This window comes from Echiichthys vipera (assembly GCF_963691815.1).
Source record: "Echiichthys vipera genome assembly, chromosome: 4".
NCBI lineage: Eukaryota > Metazoa > Chordata > Actinopteri > Perciformes > Trachinidae > Echiichthys > Echiichthys vipera.
In genome coordinates, this window is record NC_139829.1 from 21140561 (window position 1) to 21168216 (window position 27656).

General features: G+C 42.9%; 3 protein-coding genes across 3 annotated transcripts; 2 read left to right on the forward strand and 1 right to left on the reverse strand.

Annotated features, from left to right (window-relative positions):
* The first annotated feature begins 199 nt into the window (after nucleotides 1-199).
* Nucleotides 200-6277, forward strand: tfip11 (tuftelin interacting protein 11). Its single transcript, XM_083911754.1, has 15 exons — nucleotides 200-329; nucleotides 760-967; nucleotides 1273-1444; nucleotides 1539-1695; nucleotides 1808-1935; nucleotides 2055-2216; nucleotides 2892-3083; nucleotides 3205-3384; nucleotides 3510-3644; nucleotides 3748-3851; nucleotides 4048-4216; nucleotides 4352-4595; nucleotides 4733-4875; nucleotides 5551-5716; nucleotides 5855-6277. The coding sequence occupies exons 2-15, from the start codon at nucleotides 762-764 to the stop codon at nucleotides 6199-6201; spliced, it is 2505 nt and encodes an 834-aa protein (XP_083767880.1). The 5' UTR covers nucleotides 200-329; nucleotides 760-761; the 3' UTR covers nucleotides 6202-6277.
* An 809-nt stretch (nucleotides 6278-7086) lies between these two features.
* On the forward strand, nucleotides 7087-17169 carry thoc5 (THO complex 5). Its single transcript, XM_083913142.1, has 20 exons — nucleotides 7087-7196; nucleotides 7446-7550; nucleotides 8724-8867; nucleotides 9167-9280; nucleotides 9658-9755; nucleotides 10240-10386; nucleotides 10487-10601; nucleotides 10820-10952; nucleotides 11056-11133; nucleotides 11304-11347; nucleotides 11968-12067; nucleotides 12831-12939; nucleotides 13049-13150; nucleotides 13261-13357; nucleotides 13460-13571; nucleotides 13665-13768; nucleotides 16270-16357; nucleotides 16463-16578; nucleotides 16677-16867; nucleotides 16963-17169. Exons 2-20 carry the CDS (start codon nucleotides 7452-7454, stop codon nucleotides 17024-17026), a joined length of 2055 nt encoding a protein of 684 aa, XP_083769268.1. The 5' UTR covers nucleotides 7087-7196; nucleotides 7446-7451; the 3' UTR covers nucleotides 17027-17169.
* Nucleotides 17170-19106: 1937 nt separating this feature from the next.
* Nucleotides 19107-23533, reverse strand: LOC310945695 (neurofilament medium polypeptide-like). Its single transcript, XM_083911875.1, has 4 exons — nucleotides 22773-23533; nucleotides 21205-21404; nucleotides 20959-21083; nucleotides 19107-20852 (listed from the first exon to the last, which is right to left on the reverse strand). The coding sequence occupies exons 1-4, from the start codon at nucleotides 23521-23523 to the stop codon at nucleotides 19667-19669; spliced, it is 2262 nt and encodes a 753-aa protein (XP_083768001.1). The 5' UTR covers nucleotides 23524-23533; the 3' UTR covers nucleotides 19107-19666.
* Between the last annotated feature and the right edge of the window lie 4123 nt (nucleotides 23534-27656).

Here is a 27656-nt window from a genome sequence, read left to right on the forward strand (position 1 = left end):
GTATTGTAAAAAATATAAATTAAATATCTTCGTGTTTGTCGCCACTTGAACTGCCATGATATGTTATTTTTTGTTTTTGAAACCATTTTCTCTTTGTTTTCTGTAAAATTGAGACACATTTACGCGCACATGTCAACTGTGGAGAGGAAAATACATGTTTCTGGGGACAACATTTGGTGCAACACCGGCAGTGGTGTCAACCGGCAGTACTTGCGTTGTCGTCCCTGGTGAAACGAAAAAGATCATTTATTTGAGAGCTGGATTAACTTTCATTACTGCCACAGAACAACTCATGTATAACTAATATAAGGGGGAAACGAACCTTTCAAGTGAGTTTGAGGTTTTTATTTTGTCCCAACGCGCTTGTCCCAAGTTTATTTGAGCAACATTAGCCTCAGCTAGTTAATATTAGCTTGTCTCACGTTGTGTTTGCTCCAGTGGATCTGTGTAGATTAGTTATTTAAAAAAGTGTACGAAGAGAACCGTTAATGTGTTGCACAACATGCCATTTGAGATGATGTTTTTCTATATTTTTCTCTGTGTTGAAATAGCGTTATTAAGTTGGCTAAATTGTTGTTGTTTTAACCCATCCTAAGGAGCAGTGGGCAGCTGAAAATATAATAAAAATAGAACATACATATCCGATAAAGATACAACGACTACATGATAATAGCCACGAAGCATTCAAAGATTAATAGAAACGTACTGGATGAAATCTCAACCTATTAACCGTCTCTGGTGCTTTGTTGTAACCCCCAGAGATGTCCATGTCCCATCTGTATGGGAGGAGAGAGGAGGAGGAGGAAGGTGTGGAGGTGGAGAGCTTTGAGGTGACAGACTGGGACCTGGCCAATGAGTTCAACCCAGACCGCCGCAGATTCAGGCAGACCAAGGAGCAGGCCACCTATGGGATCTGGGCTGACAGGGACTCAGACGAGGATGAGAGGCCTAGCTTCGGAGGCAAGAAGTAAGGCATGGGTTGATTTGTGTCACTGTCCCAATACACCCGGTGTGCTACCTTAACCTGCACCAGACCATACCCTTAACCCAACCAAATATCGCCACTATGCGTAACTATAACTTAAACCCTAACCCCAATTTGGGAAACATAAATCCCACAGGAGTGAAACACCACTCAAAGGGAATCCGACTTCAACACAAGACCACATCCCATAATCATCCCAACAGAAATAGACCACATTAACACAAACGGCTACATGTTGTTATTTATTTTTAATTATTAACTAAATTAGTCAATTGTGTTTTTTCTAGATCTAAAGACTACAGTGCTCCAGTGAACTTTATAAGTGCTGGTCTGCGTAAGTCTGCAGCTGAGGAGAAACAGCAACAGCAAAAAGTAGAAGGAGGCTCTGATGACTCTGAAGATGATGGTCCTTCAGCACCTCCCCCTCCTCGCAGCACTGCACCCAAAAAGCTCCAAATGGTAATAGTTGTTGTGTGTATGTTGCAATTTTCTTGTATTCTGTAACAGTGTTTTGTCAAAAACATTTAATATTATTATTATTATCTTTTGCTAGAGTAATTTCCGTGGGAACCAGTCCCAGAGGTTTGCAGGTGGCATACAGTCCGGTAAAGGCATCGGTAACTGGGAGAAGCACACAAAGGGAATTGGACAGAAACTTCTGCAGAAAATGGGCTACCAACCAGGCAAAGGCCTGGGCAAGAATGCTCAAGGTGGGTAGGCCTGAGGACGCTGTGTTAGATATTTAGTAATAGTGTGTGTGTTTTACAGGAGCAACACAGTAGAGTTGATATACTCTGACCGTGCATCCTCTTATTGTTGCAGGTATTATAAACCCCATTGAGGCAAAGGTTCGTAAAGGCAAGGGAGCAGTGGGTGCTTATGGCAATGAGCGAACCAAGCAGAGCCTTCAGGATTTCCCTGTGGTCGACTCAGAGGAAGAGGAAGAAAAGGTAAAGTCAGACAAACAAACAAATGTATTTTCCTCTTTTTAACAGCTACACCCACTGTTCGATTATATAGCAGGAGGATGTGTAGAGTCATTTTTATTTTTAATGTCATGTCTTTGTAGGAGTTTCAGAAGGAGCTGGGCCAGTGGCGTAAGGATCCTGCTGGCTCTGTAGGAAAGAGGAAACCCAAGTACTCCTACAGAACTGTGGACGAGCTGAAGGCTAAGGGCAAACTGGCAGGGCGCTCTACAGCGGCATCCGCTGGAGAGTTGGCACAGGTCAAGGTATGTTTGAAAAACATTATCACTCCATTATGTCTGTTTCACAGGAATGTTGTCAGGGCACTATTAAGTTAGGCTGTAATGTTACAATAAGCATCAGGAACTTAAGTTGATTGTACTATTAGGGTGCGCTCGCATTTGGCCCAGATGATCCGTGCTGTACTTTAGCGTGATTGCCCGGCCTCCCCCGTGGGCCAGGCACAGCCCGCACTCACATTACTTCTAAAGGTCTGGGCCACGGCACTATTTCTTCTTGCTTATAGGTCATTAACCCTTGGAGTTGTTGTATTGTCCAACCGCTTTGGATATTTTCAATTGACAAAATCTGCAGTAAACACTCCCCCTCTCCATCTTCATCTCCATCCCCCTCTTTTAAATGTCCATCGTGGGGAATAGTTGTACATAAATTGTCCTCAGGACCGCAGTCAATGCTCGTGCTTGTACTTGTGCAATCGGGGCGGGAAGCGTACGCTGCCTACGCATTGTACAGTTGCACTCACATTGGTCAAACAAAATAGACTTTAGCTTTGAACCGTGCCCACGGTACGAAGGGTAAGTATGAGTAGACCCTAACACTCAGTATAAGCCCCTGTGAATGACATATGATGAATGTTAGCAAATGGTTGGCTGCCCTTTTTGTGTCTGACTCCTTTACCCCATATTTATTCCCAACTCTAGGTAATAGACATGACGGGAAGAGAACAAAAGGTATATTACAGTTACAGTCAGATGTCCAATAAGCACAGTGTTCCAGATGAAGGCCCACCAAGCTTGTCCGCTCAGGATCAGAAGGGATCTGGCTTTGCTGTCCCTGAACTCGAACATAACCTGCAGCTGCTGATAGAACTCACAGAACAGGACATATTACAGGTGTGATAGAGCCGAGAATATCTGCCAAATATCTGAGTTTCTACAAGTTTGTCTATGTATCCCATTCTACCATATACTGACACACTTTCTCTTTTGCTATCTTATTTTCTACCCCCTGTAGTCCGCCAGACGTCTGCAACACGAGAAAGATGTAGTTGTGTCTCTGAGTCATGAGTCACAAGCACTGCAAAGCAGACTCGATGCAGAGCAGGATTCCATCCAGAGAATGGAGGCTGTTCTAGCATTGGTGGGGCGTTTTCCTTCTGGGGAGATGCCACCTGGGGAGGGACCCACCCTGCAGGTGCATATACAGGGAACACACAGATTATCAGCTATAATTATCAGGCAGTTTCAGTTTGTCAGTCCTTGCTCTGTTATCACATCCAAATATATCATTGTTGTGGTGCCTTCCTTCTCTTTCTTCAGGAGTGTGCCCGCATCTTTGAGACTTTACAGACAGACTATTATGAAGAATACAAGACAATGGGGTTGGCAGATCTGGCTGTAGCTGTTGTTCAGCCGTTACTGAAAGAAAAACTTCGTTCCTGGGACCCTCTGAAGGTTTGCTTTTACAGTTATCTGCTTTTGAGGTAACTGCATACGTTAATCATTAATAATTAATATTGAAGCCACCGCTTGTGTTGTCTTGTCTTGATTACTTCAGGACAGTTCTTATTGTCTGGAAGACATTGGTCAGTGGAGAGCAATTCTTGAATCCAGAGACCTCCATACCAGTGCCCCAGATTCAAACATGGACCCTTACCACAGGTGATTGTAAACACCTAAAACATATAAATATCAGTGCTCATGTTTTTATAAGAAATTATTCTGAGGTGGCCTCGAGCTCACTGGGTAGAGCGTGTGTCCCATATAATGCTAAAACTAAATATTCTATTGGGTTGGTGTCACAGTCTGATTTTGACTTCATGTGTTTGTGACATATGTCCTGTCTTTGTCGGCCCAGACTGTTGTGGGAAGTGTGGATCACAGCGATGCGGCCCTGTGTGTCAGGCTGGCAGCCTCGTATTGTAGGGCCAATGGTGGACTGTGTGGAAGTGTGGGCTCCTCTTCTCCCAATATGGATCCTGGATAACCTGCTGGAGCAGCTGATCTTACCCCGACTACAGCGAGAGGCAAGACACATCTTAACTAAAAGACACACTTACTCGGATGTAGAGAAACTCCCACGGCCTTGATCATTTCACATAATGTACTTGTGGATAATTGCCTTCTACACTGTGAACTAATTTCGGTTTCTTGTTTGATAGGTGGATAACTGGAACCCTTTAACGGACACAGTTCCCATCCACTCCTGGATCCATCCTTGGCTGCCTCTGCTCCAATCACGGCTAGAACCTCTTTACCCACCAATCAGGAGCAAACTGTCCAATGCCTTGCAGCGATGGCATCCCAGCGACGCTTCAGCCCGCCTCATCCTGCAGCCTTGGAAAGATGTTTTCACTCCAGGCGCATGGGAGGCCTTCATGGTGAAAAATATCATCCCTAAACTAGGTATGTCTTTATTAGTGACCGCCTTAAGTTTGCTATAGCAGTAGAAGAAAATGTATTTCCCTGCAGTCTTATCCTTCCCCGATCCTCCGTTTCAAAGTTTCTCTACATCATGTGATGACTTCTGTGTCCCTCCTCAGCTCTGTGTCTGGAAGAGCTGGTCATCAACCCTCACCAGCAGCAGATGGAGCCATTTAACTGGGTGATGGACTGGGAGGGCATGTTGTCTCTCTCCAGCCTTGTGTCCCTGTTGGACAAAAACTTCTTTACAAAGTGGTTGCAGGTCAGTTAATATACCAGGGTTGTGTGATGTGGAGAAAACCAAATATCACAATATTTTTGACCAAATAACTCTCGATATTGCGATGATGAGGGTTAACTATTGGTGCTTTCACAAAATATTAACATAAATGACATTTTTGATAAATAATCATCAATAATGTAGATAATATGACTAAGTGTAAAGGCAAATAATAAAAACAGCTAGAGCAGTCTGGTGAATTCATAAAATTACATCACTTAACTGTAATGCAACCTTTAAAACCAGGAAAAGACAACACTTATGCCATATTACAGTATCCAAAAGACATTATCAAGTCTTGCATGACAATAAAGATTTAGTATAAAAATCCTCAAAGCAATTTCAGTCAAAAGCAACTGGACTGGTTATTTGTCTAGGAAGACGTTTCACCTCTCATCCAAGAGGCTTCATCAGTTCATGTACTCATCTGACCAGTCCTAAAGAGGTGAAACGTCTTCCTAGACAAATAACCAGTCCAGTTGCTTTTGACTGAAATTGGTTTGAGGATAACGATGACCTGGACAAATGAGAACATTCACAGGCTTAGTATAAAAATGTTGCCCAGCCCAAAAATGTGCTTATAAAGAACAGGAAGTTATTAAGACACATTTAACTGCAATTAATTGTGTGTATTTGTTTGTGTTTTGTTGATTATAGGTCCTGTGTTCGTGGTTGAGCAACAGTCCTAACTATGAGGAAATCACTAAATGGTACCTAGGATGGAAAACTATGTTTAGTGACGCCTTGTTGTCACAGGTGCTCATTAAAGAGAAATTCAACGAAGCTTTGGACATCATGAACCGCGCAGTGTCTTCAGGCATGGGTTAGTATTTCACAGTCTCAGAAAATAAACATATGAAAGCTATTAAACAGCATTCCTTTATAAATGCATGATTATTCAGACCTTTTTTCCCTCTGTTGCAACAAAACATACGACAACATGCATTCTTTATATCCACAGGTGGATATATGCAACCCGGTGCAAGGGAGAATATTGCATATCTAACGCAGACAGAGAGACGAAAGGACTTCCAGTATGAAGCGATGCAGGAGCGCAGAGATGCAGAGAGTGTGGCTCACAGAGGCATCAGTGCTGGTGTGCCAACTAACTTTAAAGATCTTATCCAGACTAAGGCAGAGGAGAACAACATTGTCTTTATGCCCTTAGTAGCCAAACGGCACGAGGGCAAACAGCTGTACACCTTTGGGCGTATTGTGATCTACATAGACAGAGGGGTTGTGTTTGTGCAAGGGGAGAAGACTTGGGTGCCCACGTCTTTACAGAGTCTGATAGATATGGCCAAGTGAGGGTGGACTGACTGATTCCTTGGTCTGCTAAATTTAAAAGAGAATACATAGTGCGTTTTCTTTTTATGTGACTTCAGTGCGCTGATCCTTGTCATATCAGTCTTTGTACATTTTTAAGTGTCACTAGAACTGTGAATAAATTGTTTTGGAATGTATGTGGTCTATGTCTTTGCTATTTTAGTTAGATTTGAAATGTAAATAAGTTCATAACAGTATACAGTAAAGTACATATGGTATGCACTGTATATGATAGTCTTTAAAAGGTTTTGTATCAAACACGGGTAGGGCCATTTTCACTTTATAACATTTCTTTACAAGTAAACTTGTTTTATTGTTAAATAAATAAATAAATACTACTTAGGTGGTTTAACAGTATGTTGATATTTATTTATGTAAACAAAAAACGACCTTTATAATTTATATTAATGTACATGACTTAAAATTTTTAAATGGTTATGGTCTTGCTACTGTGCCATATATATATATATATATATATATATATATATATATGACCTTTTTGCAGTTTGTATAGGGTAATCTGTCAACAATAGCGATATGGATAATAAGGACTAAAGACTAGGCAAGTTTGTATAGCACCTTTCAACAGGGTAATTTAAAGTGCTCTACATAAAACATTGAAAGCATTAGAAAGAAACATTAAAATTACATTTAGATATAAAAATGACATTCAGATAAAATAATTACAATGAATAAAACCAAAATCAAGCAAATACAATCATTTTATAAGAAAACCAAGAATATTAAAGGATAAATTAATATTGTTTTTTTTTCTTTAGTGAAGTATTTATTTATTTTTCTGTGGGTGGCAGTGTTGCTCCGGTTTCCTCCTCTGGCTGCTCCGCGCTGCTGAGGTGTTTTGGCCCAGCAGGCTTCCGTCTGTCCGCGGCGCTGCTCGGTTAACAAAGTACCGTCACCCTGTACATGTGCATTTTTACACGATTTAAGAATCCCTGACGTGTTTTTGCACCAACGAGGTATGTTGCTATCTATGGATATCACATCAAACTTAAACTTTATTTACTGTTTTGTATATATGATTGAAAATAACTGCCTTTATGAGCCGACAAGCTAAAGGTTGTTAGCCAGTAAGCTAGTCAGCCTCACAGAGCTACAGTGCTAGCAGTAGCTAACAGTGGAGAACTATTTTGGCACGTACGTTACTGTTACCAGGCGTATCTCGATTTTATTGGGGTCATTATGTGTATATATGTTTGTTTATCCAGTGAGCCATGGCGTCGGAAGCCCTGAAGAAGCGAAAGTCAAAGGTTCTCCGCACTGAAGGAGGGACCCCAGAGATGAAGAGAGGTCGCGGGGACGCAGAGCAGCAGGTACCGTCTGGAGGGTCGGGACACACCGGGGGAGCCGGTTTACTGGGACTAAGAGCCCCAGCAGATGGACTGGGGTGTAGATCCTCTGTCAGCAATAATACGCATCGACAAAGGGCCATTTAACCGAGATATAAAATTAAAAACAGTTCAGATTCAAGACATGCCAGTTTCAAGAGGGTTTATTCTCATTGCAGCCATTTACACAGTAAACAGTGCAATGAGATAGCATTTCCATTGGCAAAGCAAGTTTACTTCAATTCAATGTGTTTTACATAAAACAATAAAAGCATTGTAAAGAAACACACATAAAATACTCAAAAACAAAAACAAGCAAGTGAAATAATAAAAAAAAAAAAATTCAAAGAAGTTAATAAAAGGTACAGTGCAGTATAAGCAATTAATAAATACTTTTGTTTACTGAAAGGCAGCGCAAAAGAAAGTCTTCAGTCTTGATTTAAGCCCTAGGACATCGGTGCTACATAAAAACACAGGACAACATGCTACGTATATAAATATGCAACGCTATACACACATGGTGCAAAAAAACTTTCCTTACTAAAGTGCAAAAAAAGTAAATATAAAACAGCAACGCAGCAGGACAGTAGACAGTGTACACAAACCAAGTGTGCTGAAGGTGCGATGCAGAGTTTATGTAGCATCAGAGAGGTGTGTGTGTGCGTGTGTGTGAGACATTGTCTGGAAGTGAGGATGGAAGCTTACTTTTGCTTTCAAACACAAGAATACACTAATCAATACTTTGTAAGCGATTGGAAGAGTAGAATAAATGTCCTAGAAAAGTCTACTCACACAAATCTTCCTTGTCATTGGGATAATAATAGGAAATTATATATTTTAAGTATATATATATAAGTAACCAGATTACCAGGTGCAATCTTAGGATAGTGGAAGAATTTTTTATAAATATACAAGTTTTGAGGTTTAGAGTCTTGTAATGTTGGACTTGAATTAATCAAAGTCACTACTTATTTGACCGCAAGTGTGAATCCCTGCTAGTTGTGTTGTAGTAGATTCAGCAATTTGACTTATTTTTAGCAGCAAGAAGAGTGGGCTCAAGCTAAAGCAAGGCTGGCTGTAGTTTGATGGACACAGTGTGATTGCCTTGCAAATAGTTTATATATGTTTATATTAATGTAGGTTTTTAATTCTTTCCAGGAAGTGCGTGTGTATAGTGAGGAGGTGGAGCTGGACGGCAGGGACCCTGAGCACGACTTCCTGCAGTACAAAGAGTCTTGTGAGACTTTGGCCACACTCATGAGTGAGATCCAGGAGCTGAAAGCCAATGGAGCCAAGGAGGGGGTAAGAATCATACTTTTAAAATGAACGCATCCAAACTACTCTTGTCATTATAGTCTGATGTTATAGTCATTTTTCTCAGTAGTAATGCAGTCAAATAACAGATTAGTTAAACTCATCAAGGTGATGTGCTGGTTTGTCACTGTAGACACAAGCACATTCCTCCACCGCAGAAACTTTATACATACAGTTTGTGGTAATGGTTCATATATAACATCACCACATTGTGATGATGATCACAGACAAAGTTGATTCTGCCTTCCTCACAATAACAAAGTCTAACTAGATGCGTCTGTTCACAGTGTGCTGAGGTCGAGCAGAGACGTATGCGGGGCTGCATCCACTTCATGAATCTGAAAAAACTTAATCGCCTGGCTCATATGCGACTAAAGAGAGGCAGAGACCAGACACACGAGGTAACTCCCACACAACTGTCACATGCCGTCCAACTTTCTTGAGATATTGGAAGAAAAACCAGCTTAGGTTAGGTTCACTCGATTCCGTTTGTTTGCTGAAAAACTGCTGTCTCAACTCCCCTTTGTGCTGATCAGGAAAGGCACACCAAGCACTTTGTTTCTCCTTTAACACCTAAATGCAGTAGCTGCCACTGTCAGCAGAGAGAGCTTATGCATCCTTTTTTTGTTTTCGTTTAGCATGTATTGATCCAGTATCGGATTCGGCTCATTGATCCTTGTCCTCATTTAATTCTCGTTCTGATTCCTAGCATAGTGTTTTGGCGGGTATTTATTAGGTTTGTTTGCAAACCGACCGTAACCATGTTTTCCCCCTTCAGGCAAAGCAGAGAGTGGATGTGCTGCACCTTCAGCTACAGAACCTGTTGTATGAAGTTATGCATCTTCAGAAGGAGATCAGCAAGTGTCTGGAGTTCAAGTTAGTACATAATATATCATTTATATACAACAGATTTTACTTTGAACATACTCGAGACCAAGTAACTGAGGTTATTTATCATTATATACAAGAAGAACAAAAACAAAATGGCTTTATTAATATAGCGCTTCAGTTGAAGATTATAAAATGCTTTGAAAAAAAAAAAGACCATGTCAAGCCTTTCAAATAGACACCACATTTCTTCCTAGAAGATAGATCTATAACCGGTCAGTTTGTACTTAAAAATAATTACTCACCTCAAAAGATACTACTCACAATGTATAGTTAGTTATACAAAAAGTTGATAATGAGGAGTAAAGCTTGTAAGTATGGCTTGTTACTTCCACTGTTGATAGTTCATGTTCATGTTTAAGGAACTCTCGCTTTCACAGTGGTAATAACAACAATAATAATAACACATTTTTATTTATATAGCATCTTTTACACACAAAATACTAAGTCGTCATACCTTTCCCTGATCCAGGTCCAAGCATGAGGAGATAGACTTGGTGTCTGAGGAAGAGTTTTACCAGGAGGCGCCGCAGGACATTTCCAGGCCTCACCTCACAAAAAACGATCCTCACCAACTCACGCTGGCACGACTGGACTGGGAGCTTGAGCAGAGAAAAAGGTATGCAAACTTCCACATAGAACAGGGCATTGGTAGCATGCTGTATGGTTTTCTGTTGGGGAGCACAGAGCAGCTGCTAAACGTGTGTGTTTGGATACAGGTTGGCAGAGGAATATAAGGACTCACAGGCCACAAAGGAGAAGATCCAGAAGATCATCGAGGTGAAGAAGGAACATCTGACAAGTTTGCAGCCAGGACTCAATGCCATCATGCAGGTATAACAAGTGTTTGGGTGCCATATTTTAAAGGTTGGATTGCATTGCATTGATTCTGAAAGTGTTTTTAATATCATGATCATGATATTGACGATTTGATTTCATCTTTTTCTTCACTGAGGTGAAGGACTTTACTGCTGTACCATCTATGGACGCCATGTGTGGATCCTCTGAAGAATAATATATTATTTATGCTCCCTCTCTCTCTTCTTCCTCAGGCCTCTCTCCCAGTGCAGGAGTACCTGGCCATGCCTTTTAAACAGGCTCAGATACAGACAGAGGTTGCCCGTCATCTGCCTCCCCCTCTCTATGTCCTGTTTGTTCAAGCCAATGCCTATGCCCAGGCCTGTGGTAAGAAGCCATTAGTGGATATCCTATTTTTTAGACAAAGTACAACCTTTTCTTTATGGGATGTAAGCAGCTGTTATTAATGATTTCTTTGTTTCCATGTCAGACAAGACCTTGAGTATCTCAATCAATGGTGATGTGGAGGAGGCCAAGGCCCTGTCCAAACCTCCAGAAGATTCCCAGGGTACAAACACCACATGCCTATGCCGTCACACATACAGCATGGAACATATCACACAGACTTAGTTTTGTTATGCAGTCTGTTACGTAATATTTCAAGATATTGTATTTGTGGGAGATGCATCTCCAATAAAAGAAAAAATACATAAAATGATGTGTTCTGGTTTCATCCAGATGATGAGAGTGACTCCGATGCAGAGGAGGAGCAAGAGAAGACGGTGAGTCTCAGTCTCACACACACACACACACACACACACACACACACACACACACACATACACACCCTCAGGTCAGTGGGTTCAACGATTTCTTAATATACCCGTCTTTGCAACGGACACACAACTGTCCCTGAAGCTGAAGCTCTCACACTCACACTGATCGGGGAGCGGCAGCTATCGATTACTTCCTGCATCCAGACGGGTGTCAGCTGTGGGATTCTGGGAAATATTTACCAAGAATGGCTAGGTGATTGTAACCTGAGCCCTCCTCGGGCATGCACACTCAGCACCGGACCAGTGCTTGTTTTTGGAATGTGTGTTGGGGATGTTTCTCATGTGAAGTAAATAGGCATCTTCTAAATTACTGACTTCAGAATAAATGTTTTGTATTTTGTTGCAACCTGTCTGGCATATTTTCACATGGCTGCTCATCAGAAACGCCCTCTCTTCTTCTACTTCCAGTCCTTCCTTTGAACTGCTGATTCCTCTTTTTTATATGTAACAGTAGAGGGCTAAATAAAACTACTACTATCATATTTCATGTTGAAAATTGTATTTGCAATGTATTTGAATTGCCACAATTTTTTTCATCTCTCGTTTCCATTCCCTTTTATTGACAGAAGAGAAGACGGCCAACTACAGGTGGCCAGCTGGATGAAAAAAGACGGGAGATGCTGAAAAGGCACCCTCTGTCCCTCTGCATAGACCTCAATTGTAAAGGTGAGTCTTAATAACTTCAAATTTTAGTGTCTGCACCAAACAGCTCTCTGCATTTTGCGCATTCCCTGTCTTTACACAGCACGTTTTAAGCCTAAGTCACCTGTAATGTATTAACAGCTATACTGGGTATCGTGGTAACTATATCTACCAGATAGTAAGTCAAAGAAAGTAAGCATGGCCCAATCTGCTATGATGTCATGACACCACTTGACCCTCGTGTTCCCTCTGCTGGCAATAAAAGGAATAGAAATGGATTATAGGGAGATCTGCATTGCAGGCGTAACTCTACCTAAAGGGGGAGGAGGAAGAGCGGTGAGAGCGAGCTTGCAGCATTGTGGGTCTGCAGCACCTACAACATGCTGTAAGCATATTTTCTCATCACCAATCTTTCTCCAGCCTCTGCTTTTGTTTCTAGTACCTTCCCCTTTTCCGCAGTTGTCTTCACCGCTGCCAGCTGCAGCAGTCAGTTTACTGCAGTAAAAGCAGACGCTCGCAGCGTAGGTGTCTGGGTGACAAAGTGTCACTGAGTTCATTGTGACTTCAGAGAGGGGAGTGTCAAAATGACCGTCAGCACAGGATGTATCTCCTGGGTGCTGCTAGCTGCCGTCGTGGCCACACCCTGTTATAGCTCTCTAGTGTGCTGCAGTGTGAAGTAAACCCCGGGGGGCATTCACTGGGAGGATTAATGAAAAGAGGAGGGTAGAGAGAGTATTGAGCTAATGGATTAGATCATGACCATGTGTTATCCATTATGTCTCCACAGATGGCAGCATCCTCCATCTCTACTTCTACTACCTGATGAGTCTGAACATTATGACAGTCAAGACCAAGGTTTCCACCGCCACAGACCTCACCACAGCCATCAGCGCAGGGTGCGTGTGCGTGTGTGTGTACTCGTGCGTGCGTGTGAGAGAGAGAGAAAACTTAATCCCCTTAATCTCTCTGTTATCTGTCCCTGATGATTTTGTTTTCTTTTTGCAGGGACCTGCTGAAATCAGACACTCTTCTCAGCTGTCTCTACACCAGCGACCAGGGACAAGAAACGCCCAATCCAGCTAATCGCTACCAGTTTGATAAAGTCGGGTGAGGTTGTCATGTAATTAAAGGAAATCGGAAGACGTGAAGCAAATCAAAGCATTTGAATTTAACAAAATTCCATCATTCAATCAATTAAACCCATCATTTCCTTTTAGGATCGTTTCCTTTGCTGATTATTTGGAGGACCTGGGCCATCCCTACATGTGGGTTCAGAGTCTTGGAGGACTACATTTTCCCAAAGATGTTTCAGAGGTATGTGTGTGTGTGTGTGTGTGTTGAAGTATTATCCCTGGTGAGCAAAGTTTTTATGTGTCAAAACCTCATCACGTTGGTATATGCTCATGTTTTATTCAGGGCGTGCTTGCGGGCAGTTCTCTGAGTGCCAGCCACATGGAGTGCACCATGAAGCTGCTGAGGGGACGACTCCAGTCCCGCTTGGCTTTACACAAACAGTTTGCCTCTTTAGGTACATTTATACGTCAACAACCTCACATCCAATACTCTTAAAGAGGAGATGGGACTTTTTCGACTGAACTTGTTTTTGTGTTCCTGTCCTCAGAGCACAGCATCATCCCGGTCTCCAGCGAGTGTCAGCTCCTCTTTCCTGCCAAGATCCTCTCACGTTTAGCTCGCTGGACCACTACCACTCAACAGGAGTACATGGTACACACATATATTAAACACATATCTACATATATTTGAAATTGGAAATGTCGTCATGTGACATTTTTATATCATGATTATAGTCAAAGTAAACGGTTTTCAGGGGTTTCACAATTATTATTCAGGGAATTTATAGAAGGAAAATGACACAAAAGCCTTATTTTGTTCCTGCACAAAAAACATCAGCTTATTTAGGGTTCTGCACATGCTCATAGACCTGGAGTTATATCCAGGTAACTACTCCATATCCTCGCAAGATTCTGAAAGAAGACAGTAACATGTAGGGGTGGAACGGAACTGTCCCGTTCGGTACGCATGTCACGGTTCGGTACACGTGTGTACCGTTCGGTGTATGAGTTGCAACGTAGCGTAAGCCTTCATGACCACTGTCCTCTCTCGTACCCGTCTCAGCGTGTCAAGTCCCCTTGTGTGACTTGCTCCATGCGCGCCCTGTAGGAACACGGCCACAACGCTACGCGTGCTCCCGCTACGCACGCTCCCGCTACGCACGCTCCCGCTACGCACGCTCCCGCTACGCAAGCTCCCGCTACGCAAGCTCCCGCTACGCAAGCTCCCGCTATGCAAGCTCCCGCTACGCAAGCTCCCGCTACGCAAGCTCCCGCTACGCAAGCTCCCGCTACGCAAGCTCCCGCTACGCAAGCTCCCGCTACGCAAGCTCCCGCTACGCAAGCTCCCGCTACGCACGCTCCCGCTACGCACGCTCCCGCTACGCTCTTCTTCGTGGGTTTCTGAATCCTCTTGGCGACAGCTCGCTAAGCTCCGCTCTGTTGTTGTTCTCAATTGTTTCAGTCTGGTTAAATCCGTGGTTAAATCACCACATCAATGTTTCTTTCTACTCTGAAAAAAAGAAAAGTTGACACAGAAAACCGTCAGTTCACTGGAGAAGTTTTTGTTTCTGTCTCTGTGAAGCCTGTGTTTACTTTGCAGCCATATCTGCGTGTAAAGAGGATAAGTTGATAAAAATCATGCTACTCTGCATTAAGTTGCGTTCACTTGTGTCAGTCCAGTCCAGCACATGTGCTTGTAAGCCGGGTAAAGTAACTAGTAACTGAAGTAATCAGATAAATGTAGTAGAGTAAAAAGTAGAATATTTCCACTTATTGTAGTGGAGTAGAAGTATAAAGTAGCATGTAAATAAAATACACAAGTAAAGGAGAAGAGCCTCAAACTTTACCTTAGTCCAATAATTGAGTGTAAACCTCTGGTTCACAGGTTTGTTCATTTCACAAGGGTTGTTTTTAAATATGTAAATGTAGCAATGTCTCCTACTTTTTCAAAATATCACTTCACTTTCATTTAAGATTGTTACAGTAATCCCTAAGCAAGCTGCCTCATTATTTTTGCATGATTGCATGACATGTCCTTAAGAATATCTGGTTACATTTTTTTTAAATTATTAGGCTACAAATCTGATACATGGTATTTTTTAGAATCTAAAAGAAATGGAAAAAAACAACCGAACCAAACCAAAAAACCGTGACCCCAAAACCGTGATATGAACCGAACAGTGGATTTTGTGAACCGTTCCACCCCTAGTAACATGATGTTAAAGTGTAATACCAGCGCAAAAAATCATCTATCAGATAAGCCATCGAGACAGTTTTTTCATGTATAAACTATTAATGGGGAGATCTGGGAGAGCCTATAACAGCCGGACGTTGCTAACACTGATTAGCTCGGCATCACAGTGAAGGCATTAAAACAGCTTTTTTAGCTGCTCAAAATAACACCAAACCTCTGCAGTAGAATGATAAGAGTCCCTACACATAAAACGAATCACCAACAATGTAGTTAGCCAACCCGGAGTTGCTCCGTTACCAGCTCCGCTCGTAGTAAAGTCCATTCAAGTCAATTACCAAAAGTTATCATGAGCAGTATCAGTGGTTAAAAACTGCCCCGAGCTGGGGCCACATCCGGCTGTTAGCGACTCTTCTGGATTTCTTCGTTAGTTGTTCATACACGAAAAAATGGCTTATTTGATGTATATTAGTGCCGAAAAAGACCATGGGATGTTTTGGCGCCGGAATTACACTTTAACTAATCCGGGCCAAGTTTAAATTGTTTTGGTCCAGCTTAGTAATGTTAAATTCGCCAGTTATGTTTTTGGGCATAAAGGGGTGGGTGATCATCTGGAAGATGTTGGACCATAATTGAAGTGTTGAACCCTTTGCAGTCACTTTTGGAGGGCACGCTTTGCAAATGGGGTATCCTTCTTCAACAACAACTCCCTGGTCATTTTGTAATTCTCCCACGCTGCTAATTTAAGTTGCTTTTTTTGTTGGATATAAGGCTCAACACTTATGACTGGCACAACAAATATCTTACACAAAACAAACACTTGTTATTTAACTGGCAACAATGCAGGAATCAGGACACCATAGATATTACTTGTTTAATTCTTACAGTTTAGGGCAAAATCATTTAATCCTGTCATCCTTGTTTGAAACCTGGTTTCACACAGTTTTCATTTTTCTTGGTAGGATCTGCCATATACTCGCCATGTGACTGATGCTGGGCTGGCAAAAGAGACTGATCTGTACTTCATGGCTGTGATAGAAAGAGGCACAGGTGAGATACCAGCACCGATGATTGATGAGAATTGACCGGTAGTGGTGACTTTGATTTTTATTTGTGTCTTTATGACCCACCTGCCTCAATCTTTTTCTTCCTCAGCTCGCCTCCATGCCGCTGTGGTGCTGAATCCCCGTTACCCAGAAATCTCTCCTCTTTTCTCCCTCTCCCTCAGCTGGAAGGGAGAGCGCAGCGGACGCACCGACGACAACCTTCGAGTATGAGTGTTTTCAATATTGATCACTGATTTTCCACAAGCTCCTTTTCCATCAAGATATTTCAAGCTCCAACTGACTCATCTTTTCCTTTTTTTTAGGCCATGGAGAGCGAGGTCAATGTGTTCAAAAATGAACTCCAGGGGCCGCGTCCAGGACACCAGCTCCTGACTAATCAGTTCTCACGCCTGTGTGTCTGCCTGGATGTGTATTTGGAGACAGAAGAACAAGATGACAGCGTGGAGGGACCACGAGAGTTTCCCAGAGAAAAGATGTGCCTGCGCACTGTCAGGTACATAAGAAGCTATTAATAATGAAAAAGTGGTCAAAGACACTTGAGTATCTTATTAGATTTACTGAATCTCTGACATCTAATCTCTTTCTCAGGGGTCCAAATCGTCTGAAGCCATTCAAGTACAACCACCCTCAGGGCTTCTTCAGTCACCGCTAGATTTGTCCATGTGATCCTCTCTGCTGTTCCTCACAACTCCCTCAAGCGTACCTTTGTGGCTTTTTGACACAAAAAGTGTCCCTTTTTAAAAGTTGTCTTACCTGTTTTGAAAATAAAAAAACACACCGTGTTATATTCTTGAATGAGTGTGAATCTGGTCTGTTGCATCCATGCTTTGTTGTGCACTCAAAATTTCTGTGTTGTCTTCCTTTCCACCCTCACCTCTCTGCTGCTCTATTTATAGGCGGCTTCTGCACTAGCTGATTATTATGCCGTTGTAGTTCAGTGCTACAGCGAGCTGAGTCATTTCCCCAGAGAATTAATACGGAATATAACATTTGGAGTATATTCTTTTGTGACTAACTTGTTATTAACTCTTCATGCCATCCTCACAAGGCAGCATAAACGGAGAAATATAGAAATTATACATAGCGTGCACATCTGTTTATCTACAGTGTTGGAAAATCAATTTTTAAAAGACTTTTTACACATACCTCCATTAACAAGATATTTAAATTATAACTAAGGGTTTGTTCAACCGAAGATGATCTGTTCATTGTAGCTGATAATTGTGTAATACCGTGATATTTTTCTGAGGTTATTCTGTGGAAATCTCATACCCTTCAACCCATATACATACAATCATATTAACAAATATCACCAGGTCAGCATCTCTTTTTATGTTACAGCTGATATTTGGTTTATTTTAGTCGATGGTTAGCCTTTGACCTTTCATTTATCATCCTGAATGCGTTAATGAAAGGGAAACCGGTTATAAAGGATACTGATGCCAGTTTGATCAAGGATTACTCTCCATTTATGACTGGTTCGCAGCAGTCTATAGAAGTGTTTGGAAAAAATATCACTGTCTTGTTTTCTGTTGCGAATCCAGCAGAATTGAACTGGATCCAGACATTAATGCCTCCAAAGATTTATGGCTGTAATTAGAAGAAGACAAGTCCACTGGTGGTTATAACTTTAAAATCGTGAAAAGACAACTGACATCAGGGACTTGAACGTATGCCTGCCTCAAGATACAACAAAGTAAAGACAGTCTTTTTTTTTAAAGAAACTATTCAGGGCCAAATTTGTTTATGAGAGGAAACATTGTTGAAGGGGATCTGAACATAACTATTTTAACTCCAAATAGCTTGTCTTTTCTCCACTGATGTGCTGATGAGAGTGATTTTCAGATAGGGTCAGTATTTCAGGAGAACGGTAAGTGTTTTAAACAAAGTGATATTCAAAAGCAGTGACAAGAGAGAAAGAAATGTGTAAAATCCACGTGTTTTAATGACATTCATGTTTTCTGACGCCATTAATTCAAAGAGATTGGCTGACATCGGAAGGACTTCTCTCCTGGCATGATTTCAGTGTTCCCTTCATATCCAAAGTGTGACCAATGTCAGAAATGTATAAAAAGCCTTTCTAAGCCTTTGCACTCGGTCCTATTAAAATGTAGCGACGCCTTTTCTGTGAAAGATCTTAGAAATCTACGAACAGCTTGAATATTACTGTAAGTCGTGACTGAAAATTACAGGATTTGTATCTCATTAATTTTGCATGGTTTCAAAAGTGACAGCCTGTTCTATATTAATACGCCTACCCATGATACCGGTTGCACTGTTATATAACTCATGTTCATGGTAATTAAGAATCAATAGCAATGGATTACAAAATCACTGCTTCAGTGTGTGATCTTTCCCTCTTTGCGATGAGGCAGAGCTGAGGCAAAACAGAGTTTGTTCCGTGCGAGGCAGCAGCACTGCTCCTGATTTAAACATGAGTGCGGTCTCTGGGACGTGATGAAGGGTGCAGTGGCTTGCTGCGGGGTGGGTACAGCTCCCCCTCTCCTCAGCCGCAATGCAGTGCACTTCCTCACAGCATTTACCTTTATCAGGCCTCACACCTTGCATGGTTGCTCTTTACACTTCTCCTTCTTAAATCCTCACTCTATTGATTTTTCATACAGATTAAGAAATCTCCCAAAAGCCTTTACAGTTTAATATTTCATTCTTTATTTTTTCTGTTTCATATTGCATATTCTCAGCAGTTACACATAGTCATCGTTGTCCCAGTGTTGCAGACGTGAGACGCTGCAGTTCACCTGTCAGGAGAAGCTGCGTTAAGGTGCACAACAAGCAAAAATTCAAGTCTTTCTTAGTGATGTATCTGTAAATATAATATAGACATTTGTATCTCCTTAAATATACGTTTTTTATATTTATTATCTGTTACAATCTTTAGCTCGACATTGTTTAGACAACTCTGCCCTTGAAGGCTTGTGTAGGTACAGCAGGCCCCTGTGGCCCCCGTCGCCGGGATTCAGTTTAACTGCACTTGTTATTTTTTAAGGGCAGTTGTCACATTCAGCTAATGAGTTTAGAGCATTCTGCATTCACTACAGTCATACATCAGAAGCATCAGGGGTGTGTAATGGCCGTACTTAGGGAGCAAGGGGGTTATTTGCTACAGAAATCACTATTGCTTACATACCATCGCCTGCATTGCTTTGGACATTAAAGCGCCCGTGCTGGGTTCATCCAGACCCTTTCTCCTGCTCTTTACCCTGCTTTCCTTCAGTTCTTTGGCATCTCCACCTCCTCCTCTCCTCATGCCTTGAATCACAGCTCATCTGTCTTACTTCTTGGCCTTCTCCTCCTTGCTCTCCTTCGTCTCGGTGCCAGAAGATTTCTCTGCCTTCCCTCCATCCTTCACCTCTTTACTCTCTTCTTTACTAGTCTCCTTTTTTGCCTCTGTCTTCTTCTCATCTTTCTTGCCCTCCGCTTTCTCAGGTTCGGCTTTAGGCGCAGGCTTCTCCTCTGGCTTCTTCTCCTCCTTCTTGCCCTCTGTTTTGTCGGGTTCCGCCTTAGGAACAGGCTTTGCCTCTGGCTCGGCCTTCTCCGATTTAGGAGCAGAGGGTTTCTCCTCCTTGGTGGGGGGAGCACTCTCTTTAGGCTCAGACTTGGGGGCGGGTTTGTCCTCTGCTGGCTTGCTGGGAGCAGCAGGTTTCGAAGCTTCGTCCTTGCTCTCTTTCTTCGTATCAGGCTTGTCTGCCTTCTCTGGCTCTTTCTCCTTGGGCTCTTCCTTCTTCTCCTCCTTCACGGGTTGCTCTTTTTCCTTCTTTTCCTCCTTGATGGGCTGAGGCTTCTCCTCTTTTTTCTCCTCTTTAGGTGTGTCTTTGGTAGCGACAGACTTGGCCTTCTCTTTTTCTGGAGACTTTGGTTCAGGGCTCTTGGGGCGAGGAGATTTAGATTCAGGGGATTTGCTGGGTGGGGATTTTGACACGGGTGACTTTGACTCATCTCCTGCGGGGGATTTGACAGCAGGAGACTTAGCAGGTGATTTGGGCATCGGGGATTTGGCTGCTGGTGATTTAGATTCTGGTGATTTTGGCGGAGATTTAGATTCTGGTGATTTGACAGCAGGAGATTTAGGCTGAGGGGATGCAGCCTTTTCTGGAGAGTTGGGCTTCTCTTCTTCCTCACCCTTCTCCTCCTCTCCCTTTTCTTCTTCTCCTCCCTCTCCTTCCTCCTCCTTATCTTCTCCTTCCCCACCTTCTTCCTCCTCTTCTTTGGTTTCCTCACCGCCTTCTTCTTCTTCTTCTTCCCCTCCTTCTTCTTCCTTATCTTCCTCCTCCTCCTCCTCCTCATCTGCCTCCTCTGTCACCTCTGTCACCTGGGTCTCGTCCGTCTGCTCCTCCACGATGACTGTGTCTGAGATCTCCTCAGCTTTCACTTTCATGTGGGAAGAGATTCTGCTCTCCAGGTAAGAGTATGGACCTCCTCCTGACACGAATCGATTCTCCTCTCCCTCCAGTAACTTCCTGTTTTAAAGACAAAGACATAGTCAGCGAAAAAATGTCAATAACCTTTGACATCAAGATGCCAAAGAATCAATTGAATGATGTGTGGTGTTAAACGCTGACCAACCTATAAGCAGCAATCTCAATATCAAGAGCCATCTTCACATTCAACAGCTCCTGATATTCTTTCAGCTGACTGGCCATCTCCCATTTGGTGGATTTCAGCTCATTGTCCAGCTGATTGATGCTCTCCTACAAAAAGAAAACATGCAGCCTTACAAGTAAAATCTCATGCAGATAGTATGGAAGTAAATGTAAAATGAGTGGGGTTTCCCTATGTGGGATTAAATTGATGCTTGTGTTCATTTCCTGCCTGTAGTGAGTTGAGGTCGTCTTGGTGTCTGTCTTCACTCTCCATACGCTGCCTCTCCAGTGACTCTTTCGTTCCCCGAAGAGTCTCCAGCTCAATAGTGCGGCTCTGGAGCTGACGGCGGTAATCTATGATCTCCTCTTGGCTTCCTCGAATTGCATCCTGGTTGGACCTAGCGGCGTCAGACAGACGCTCCATACGCACTGCAGAATACAAAAGAATGAATATAATTTAGAAAATCACGTTTGCTGTGTCATACCCTTGACTGGCTTATGTCCAAAAACAGTTTGACATTACAGTACAGAGAAATTCAGCATTCTTATTCATAGGCCATGCATTGTTTTATATCTTGGTCCTGAGACATTTGACCTGTCCTTCAGAGAGTCTCTACTGGGAGCCTGCGTAACCTTGGCAGTGTCCATCTGTCAGTCAGTCAGTCGTCTGACTCAGCTCCCTCCCTCCTCCAAGCAAGAATGAGCCACACTGCTGCAGTCAGCTGAACATCACACAGGGAAGGTCATTCTGTTTGCACCTTTCACTGGTTCTATCATGTCAGCATGTAGATGCGCAGCAAGGGTCAATAGACCATTAAGTTCTGTGACAGGCAGTTCAGATAAAGACCCTTTTTGGCCTTTAAAGTTGTCAATCGCGTATATTTGTTTAGTACCACAAAGGCACGTTGTGTGCATCCTCTGTTGCATCTTCTTGCAGTGATGGCTTCATCCATCATTATCTACATGTAGCGCGTACTGCAGGTCCTTGGTGAAGTCCAGTCACGACATCAGAAAAAGGATGAGTGTTAGAGGGATGAAGCATTGTCTGTCTTGTCTGTCCACCACAAACAGTGACCTTGAAACAACTATTCTATTTAGAGAGGTGCTTGGTGACACACACACACACACACACACACACACACACACACACACACACACACACACACACACACACACACACACACACACGGGGGGGGGGGGGGGGGGGGGGCAGGATCACACCCACCGTTACCCACAGTGAGAGTGCAAATGAAGTTGGTGTGCCAGCTCACTCCTGCAGTGCATGCCTTAAGTAAAAAATTATCATTCTGCGTCAGCGATGCGCACATAGAGAGAAACTACTGGTCATATCATTTTAATATTGATCTTTCTGCACTCTATATTTATGACATAGGCCTATGCCTTGAGTCACTTAATTCGCCTGTAATCGGTTATTAAAAGGCCTCTCTTTAGTTAAAGTTTGCGATGTGGCAGGTTGGTTGGGATAAAGGTTACAAAGGCAGGATCTGTCAATCTGCAAAGTCAGCATGGTTAATAGTTTCAGTGTAAATGCTCTCATATAAAAAAATGCAGCCCTGACACGAGCACGATGCTGCTGGCCCCCGCTCACCCACCTTGGATCAACTCATGCATCACACATGGTTTAATGTAAACCCCAGGGATGACTTTAGCCTTCAGCACCACGGACAGAGAACTTGAACTCTCACTGAAAACGCACCTAAAAAGTGCACGCGGATGTTTCTCTGTGATTAAGAAACCCAAAAGATTTGTTACAAACCCTTTTTGGACCCAACGCACCTTTGAACCACTCCTCCGCGTGCGTTGAACTCTTGGATGCGTGACCGTCCAGCTGCGCGCGGATCTCTCGCAGCGCGCCGGTGACGTCCGCCTTGATCGTGTCTCGCATGTCGAAGCTCACCTGCGCGCCGTGGATCTGCTCGAGGAGCTCCGCCACTTCTTCCTCGTGGTTCTTCTTCAGAAAGGCGGCCTCCTCCTCCAGCGCGCGGAGCTTCTTGTCCAGCTCCATGCGCGTCAGCCGGCACTCCTCGGCGTACTTTTTCATGGCGCGCGCGGCAGCCTCCAACTCTTCCCGGTTTCGCGCCTCGTCCTCCAGCCTGACCCGCAGTTGCTGGATGTCCTCCTCCAGGTGCTCGTGCTCCAGGGCCGCGCGAGCCTTCTCCCCGGTCAGCTGCTGCAGGAGATCCCTCAGGTCGCACAGCTCCCGTTCGTAGTGCTCCCCGACCGAGGAGCGCCCGGCCTGGCTCTGCCGCAGAGCTGCCGCTTCTGCCTCCAAATTGCGGTTGTGCATCTCCAGGTTGCGCACCTTGTCGATGTAGCCGGCGAACCTGTCGTTGAGAGTCTGCAGAATCTCTTTCTCATTCCTGCGCGTCATGTCGCCGTTGAAGGTCTCCAAGCTGTCCGCGGAGGAAGGCTGGGTGAAGGTGAGGCGGCGGCGCTGCGAGTGAAAGCCGCTGGATGACACCGAGGCAGGCCGAGCCTTGCGGTACGAGGTCGGGCCGAAGAGGTGGTGCTCTACCGTATAACTCATGTTGGCCGGTTCGGAGGAGAACTGACTGCAGCAGGAGTGGGAGCGATGGGTTTATATAGGAGGGAGGGTAAAACTCACTCGTCAGCACCAGGACACACTCTCTATTTAAAGAGATATCTGTAGGCCTGCTGCCTGATGCGCAGGAATACATATCCACCCTTTATCAGCAGCCTGGTGATGAGTTGTACTTTTACTGAAGGTGGTAATGAGTTGTTTTTTCAGCAAATCCAAATAAGCTTTTGGGTTTATAGCATGTAAAGTGTTTTTCAAGCATCCCTTTGTATTTTCTTTCTTAAGATATTTAGATACATAAACAAACACTTCATGAAAATAAATATATATATAGCAAGTGTGTTTCCCTGATTTGGACATGAAAACGTTTAGGCCTATTTGCAGCTACCATTGCTTCAATATGGCTCTTTATGAACAGCCCTGATGAATTAATCATTTTGCAAGGTTTTCACACATTGAGACATTCATATTTGGGGTATTTTGTTGCTCAACTCTGGGAAGTGATTGTGAGGGGCTGCAGTGTGTTCTGCTGATGCTCTCTGTAGCTGCACTGCTGCAGTGTGAGTTTGCAGATCCACGCCAACCCCCTGGGACTCTACTCAACTGCTGGGCCATTGACAGGCTCTCTCTCCTGCTCACACACACACACACACACACACACACACACACACACACACACACACACACACACACACACACACACACACACACACACACACACACACACACACACGCACACACACATCACACACACACAAAAAGGACACACAAGGTTTGTTTCTCCCCTTAAATGTCAAACGTCACTTGTCATCTCTTACTGTTTGCTGTTTTCTGCTGAATAATAAATAATCTCCATGACACATGACAGCCCTGACTTGAAAACCACAAACAGCAGCAACATAAACAGCATTGTTGTAGTGCATTGAGCTAGGATGATACAGCACTCACACAGAAAACAGAGCTGCCTCTGCTGATCTAAACGGTTGTTTGCTCTGAGAAGAGGAGCAGTTCTGAGGAGCACCTATTGATTACTTAAACTCAGGGTTAATGAGTTTACACTGCACACCTTAAAGAGGCAGGGAGAACTGTGTATTTGCCATTCCCTTGGGATGCATGTTGAAGAATAGATGGTTCAGCACACATTAATTTCTCTGTATCAGCCCTTCTTCATCCATGTGAACATGTGTAGTCAGCCCAAAGACACACAGGGGACTTTCTGACACCCAAGGCCCTTAACCTGTCCTCCAGCAACCATGTCTCTTTAAAGGGATAGATTTCTAGATTCCTTAGTGTATTTACCTACATTAAATATAATACCAGCTGCTATAATGTTTTACAATGCACAAAAATAACTTAGCACTTTTTTGTTTTTATTGATTGTGTGGTGTGATATCTGTATTTAAGCTGCTGTGACACTGTAATTTCCTGTAAAGGATTATTAAAGGATCTATCTATCTATCTATCTATCTATCTATCTATCTATCTATCTATCTATCTATCTATCTATCTATCTATCTATCTATCTATCTATCTATCTATCTATCTATCTATCTATCTATCTATCTATCTATCTATCTATCTATCTATCTAAATGGTGGTTTGTAGTTCAGGAAAGCAGGTAGGAGGACATGCACAAATGTTAAGAAATGCCATGGAGCAGCAGCTAAACGTTGAGTCACCTAAAAAAATCAATATCAGGTTAAGTGCACATTATATTTAGAATACTTTTGCAACTTTACCTTTCCATTAGCCAGCCCTGTTTCAGTTTAAGCAGGGAGAAATGAAGCTGCTATCTATGCTCTCGTCAAAGCCACCAGACTGCGCTGACAAAATAATTTTACCTTGCAGAACATGTGAGTTGCTGGTCTCATTTAGTTAGTTTGTTAGTTGTGTAATTCATAACCCTTTCAAACACCAAAGTTACACAATAACACAAACAAAACTAACCAATCGAGGTAGCAGAAGACGAGCATCTCCTATGTTCTGCCGAGTAAAACGATACTGGTTCCTTTGACAAGAACATATGACGGCTTCAGTCCCCTCTTGTTATCTTCAACAGGGCTGTCTGACAACGAGGTAAAATGGTGAGAATATTCTGAATATAGCGTACAATTAAACCAATATTGATTTTTTAGGTGGCTAAAATACATTTCACTGCTGCCCCCATCCACAACAGCACATTTTTTTCTCCAAACTTTGGGCAAGCTGACCACCACCTAGTGTAGGTAATTCTCTATGGATAATCCACATACAACTTCATTTAAAAAAGATCCAAACTATTCCTTTAAATCTTATTTTCAAAGGTGAAACCCACTACAGTGTACCATCCTTTTACGCAAAAATGTTAAAACGCATGTTGGAACGTGTTGGTTTTCTTTGTGTTTTGCACCACATCTCACATGATCAGGCGGGCTGAGGGACATGCAGGACAGAAATAACATGCATCACACCCCCCTCCCTCTACTAGCTTCATGTTTTATAAATGAGGGTAATGGTGTTGAGTAGGCAGAATTCAGTTGTGATGTTGTGTAGCTCATGTTCCTCAATACCTTGTTATTCAAACCAAGCGGAAGCAGCAGAAGCCTAAAGATGAATAACTTCTCATTCTGTTGGAGAATACGTGCTGGAGAAATATTTCAAACATGGACACATTTGGGGTTTTATCACCATGATGGTTGGTGAATATTTTATTTTCTAATTTCTTATTAAACTTTGCAGATATCAAAACAGGAGAAAGTACAATGGCAGTGCAATGAATCAAAATATCTGCCCCAAGGGGGAAAAAAAAGACAGGAACAAAAACAAAAAACACCAATATAAATCCAATCACCCCTCTCAACGACTCGTGTCAGACGTGGTCCAAGTAACCAACCAGAAAACTGAACATATAACACAAGTAGACAAATATGGCACAATGAAACCAATTAGAGCAGAAAACTATAGTCAACAGCAACAATAAAAAAGTGAATTCAAGAAAAAGAAAAGGAGAAAGGAGAGAAAAATAAAATAAATAGATAAGTAAATAAATTAAAAATAAAGGCTCTAGGAAGAGTCCTCAGCATCATCAGTGTGACTATTACTAACAAAAGCTAGGTTGGTGAATATATTAAGCTACACTTAAATCCAACACAACAGGCTGATTGTAGGTTTCTCAAAAGGAAACAGTAAAATAAACCTTTTAATGAAAGAGTGAAGTCTTGCCATGTGAATGGCATTGGCAGGGGGACAGCAGATAAGGAAGTGGGAGGCTTCTGTCATGTAATGACCTTGTCCTTGAAAGGATGGAGGATGGAGAGAGGGGAGATAGAGAGATGGAAAATAGCAGGATCGATGCAGAGGAAAATGTCACAAAAAAGTGAAACCCATCCTACAGGGGGAAGAAAGACAACGGGAACCGCAATTAAATGTATCTCTTGTGTGTATTTGTGTGTGCATGCTTATATGCAGCTGCAAGTGTGTGAGTAGAGCACTGGATGTTTGGAGTTTCCCTTGTTTTTCCCTTGTGGTGAATTCAGAGCCTGCTGTGATTTGAGACAATGAAAGAAAGGAGGAGCCGGGCGGGTGTGATTAAGGCAGACAATGGAGGTTGCAGACAACAGGGAACAAGACGATGCACTGATGGAGGGATGACAGAGAAGAGGAGAGGAGAGGAGAGGAGAGGACGCTAGAGGAGAGGAGAGGAGAGGAGAGGAGAGGAGAGGAGAGGAGAGGAGACTAGAGGAGACTAGAGGAGAGGAGAGGAGAGGAGAGGAGAGGAGAGGAGAGGAGAGGAGAGGAGAGGAGAGGAGAGGAGACTAGAGGAGAGGAGAGGAGTCACCTTGGGAGGGACAACTAAAAAAAATGGCTGTCCTGGCAGTCTCAAGGATGACTCAGCTGCAATATAATTACAGCCTTTTGCTTACATTTACTAGCTTTAGTCCTGTATGTGTGCGTGTATGTGATTATGGGAGTGTGCCACCGTTGCCAATGCTGATTTTGACAAGGAGCGAACGCAGTCAAACTGAACACATGAAAGTTGTGCAGTCATGAACGTTATTTGAAGGGTTATAAAGATAACTAAACACAACTGCAGGAGGCTATGATGCAGACAAAGTAAAAAACTAAAACTAAAACACAGATAA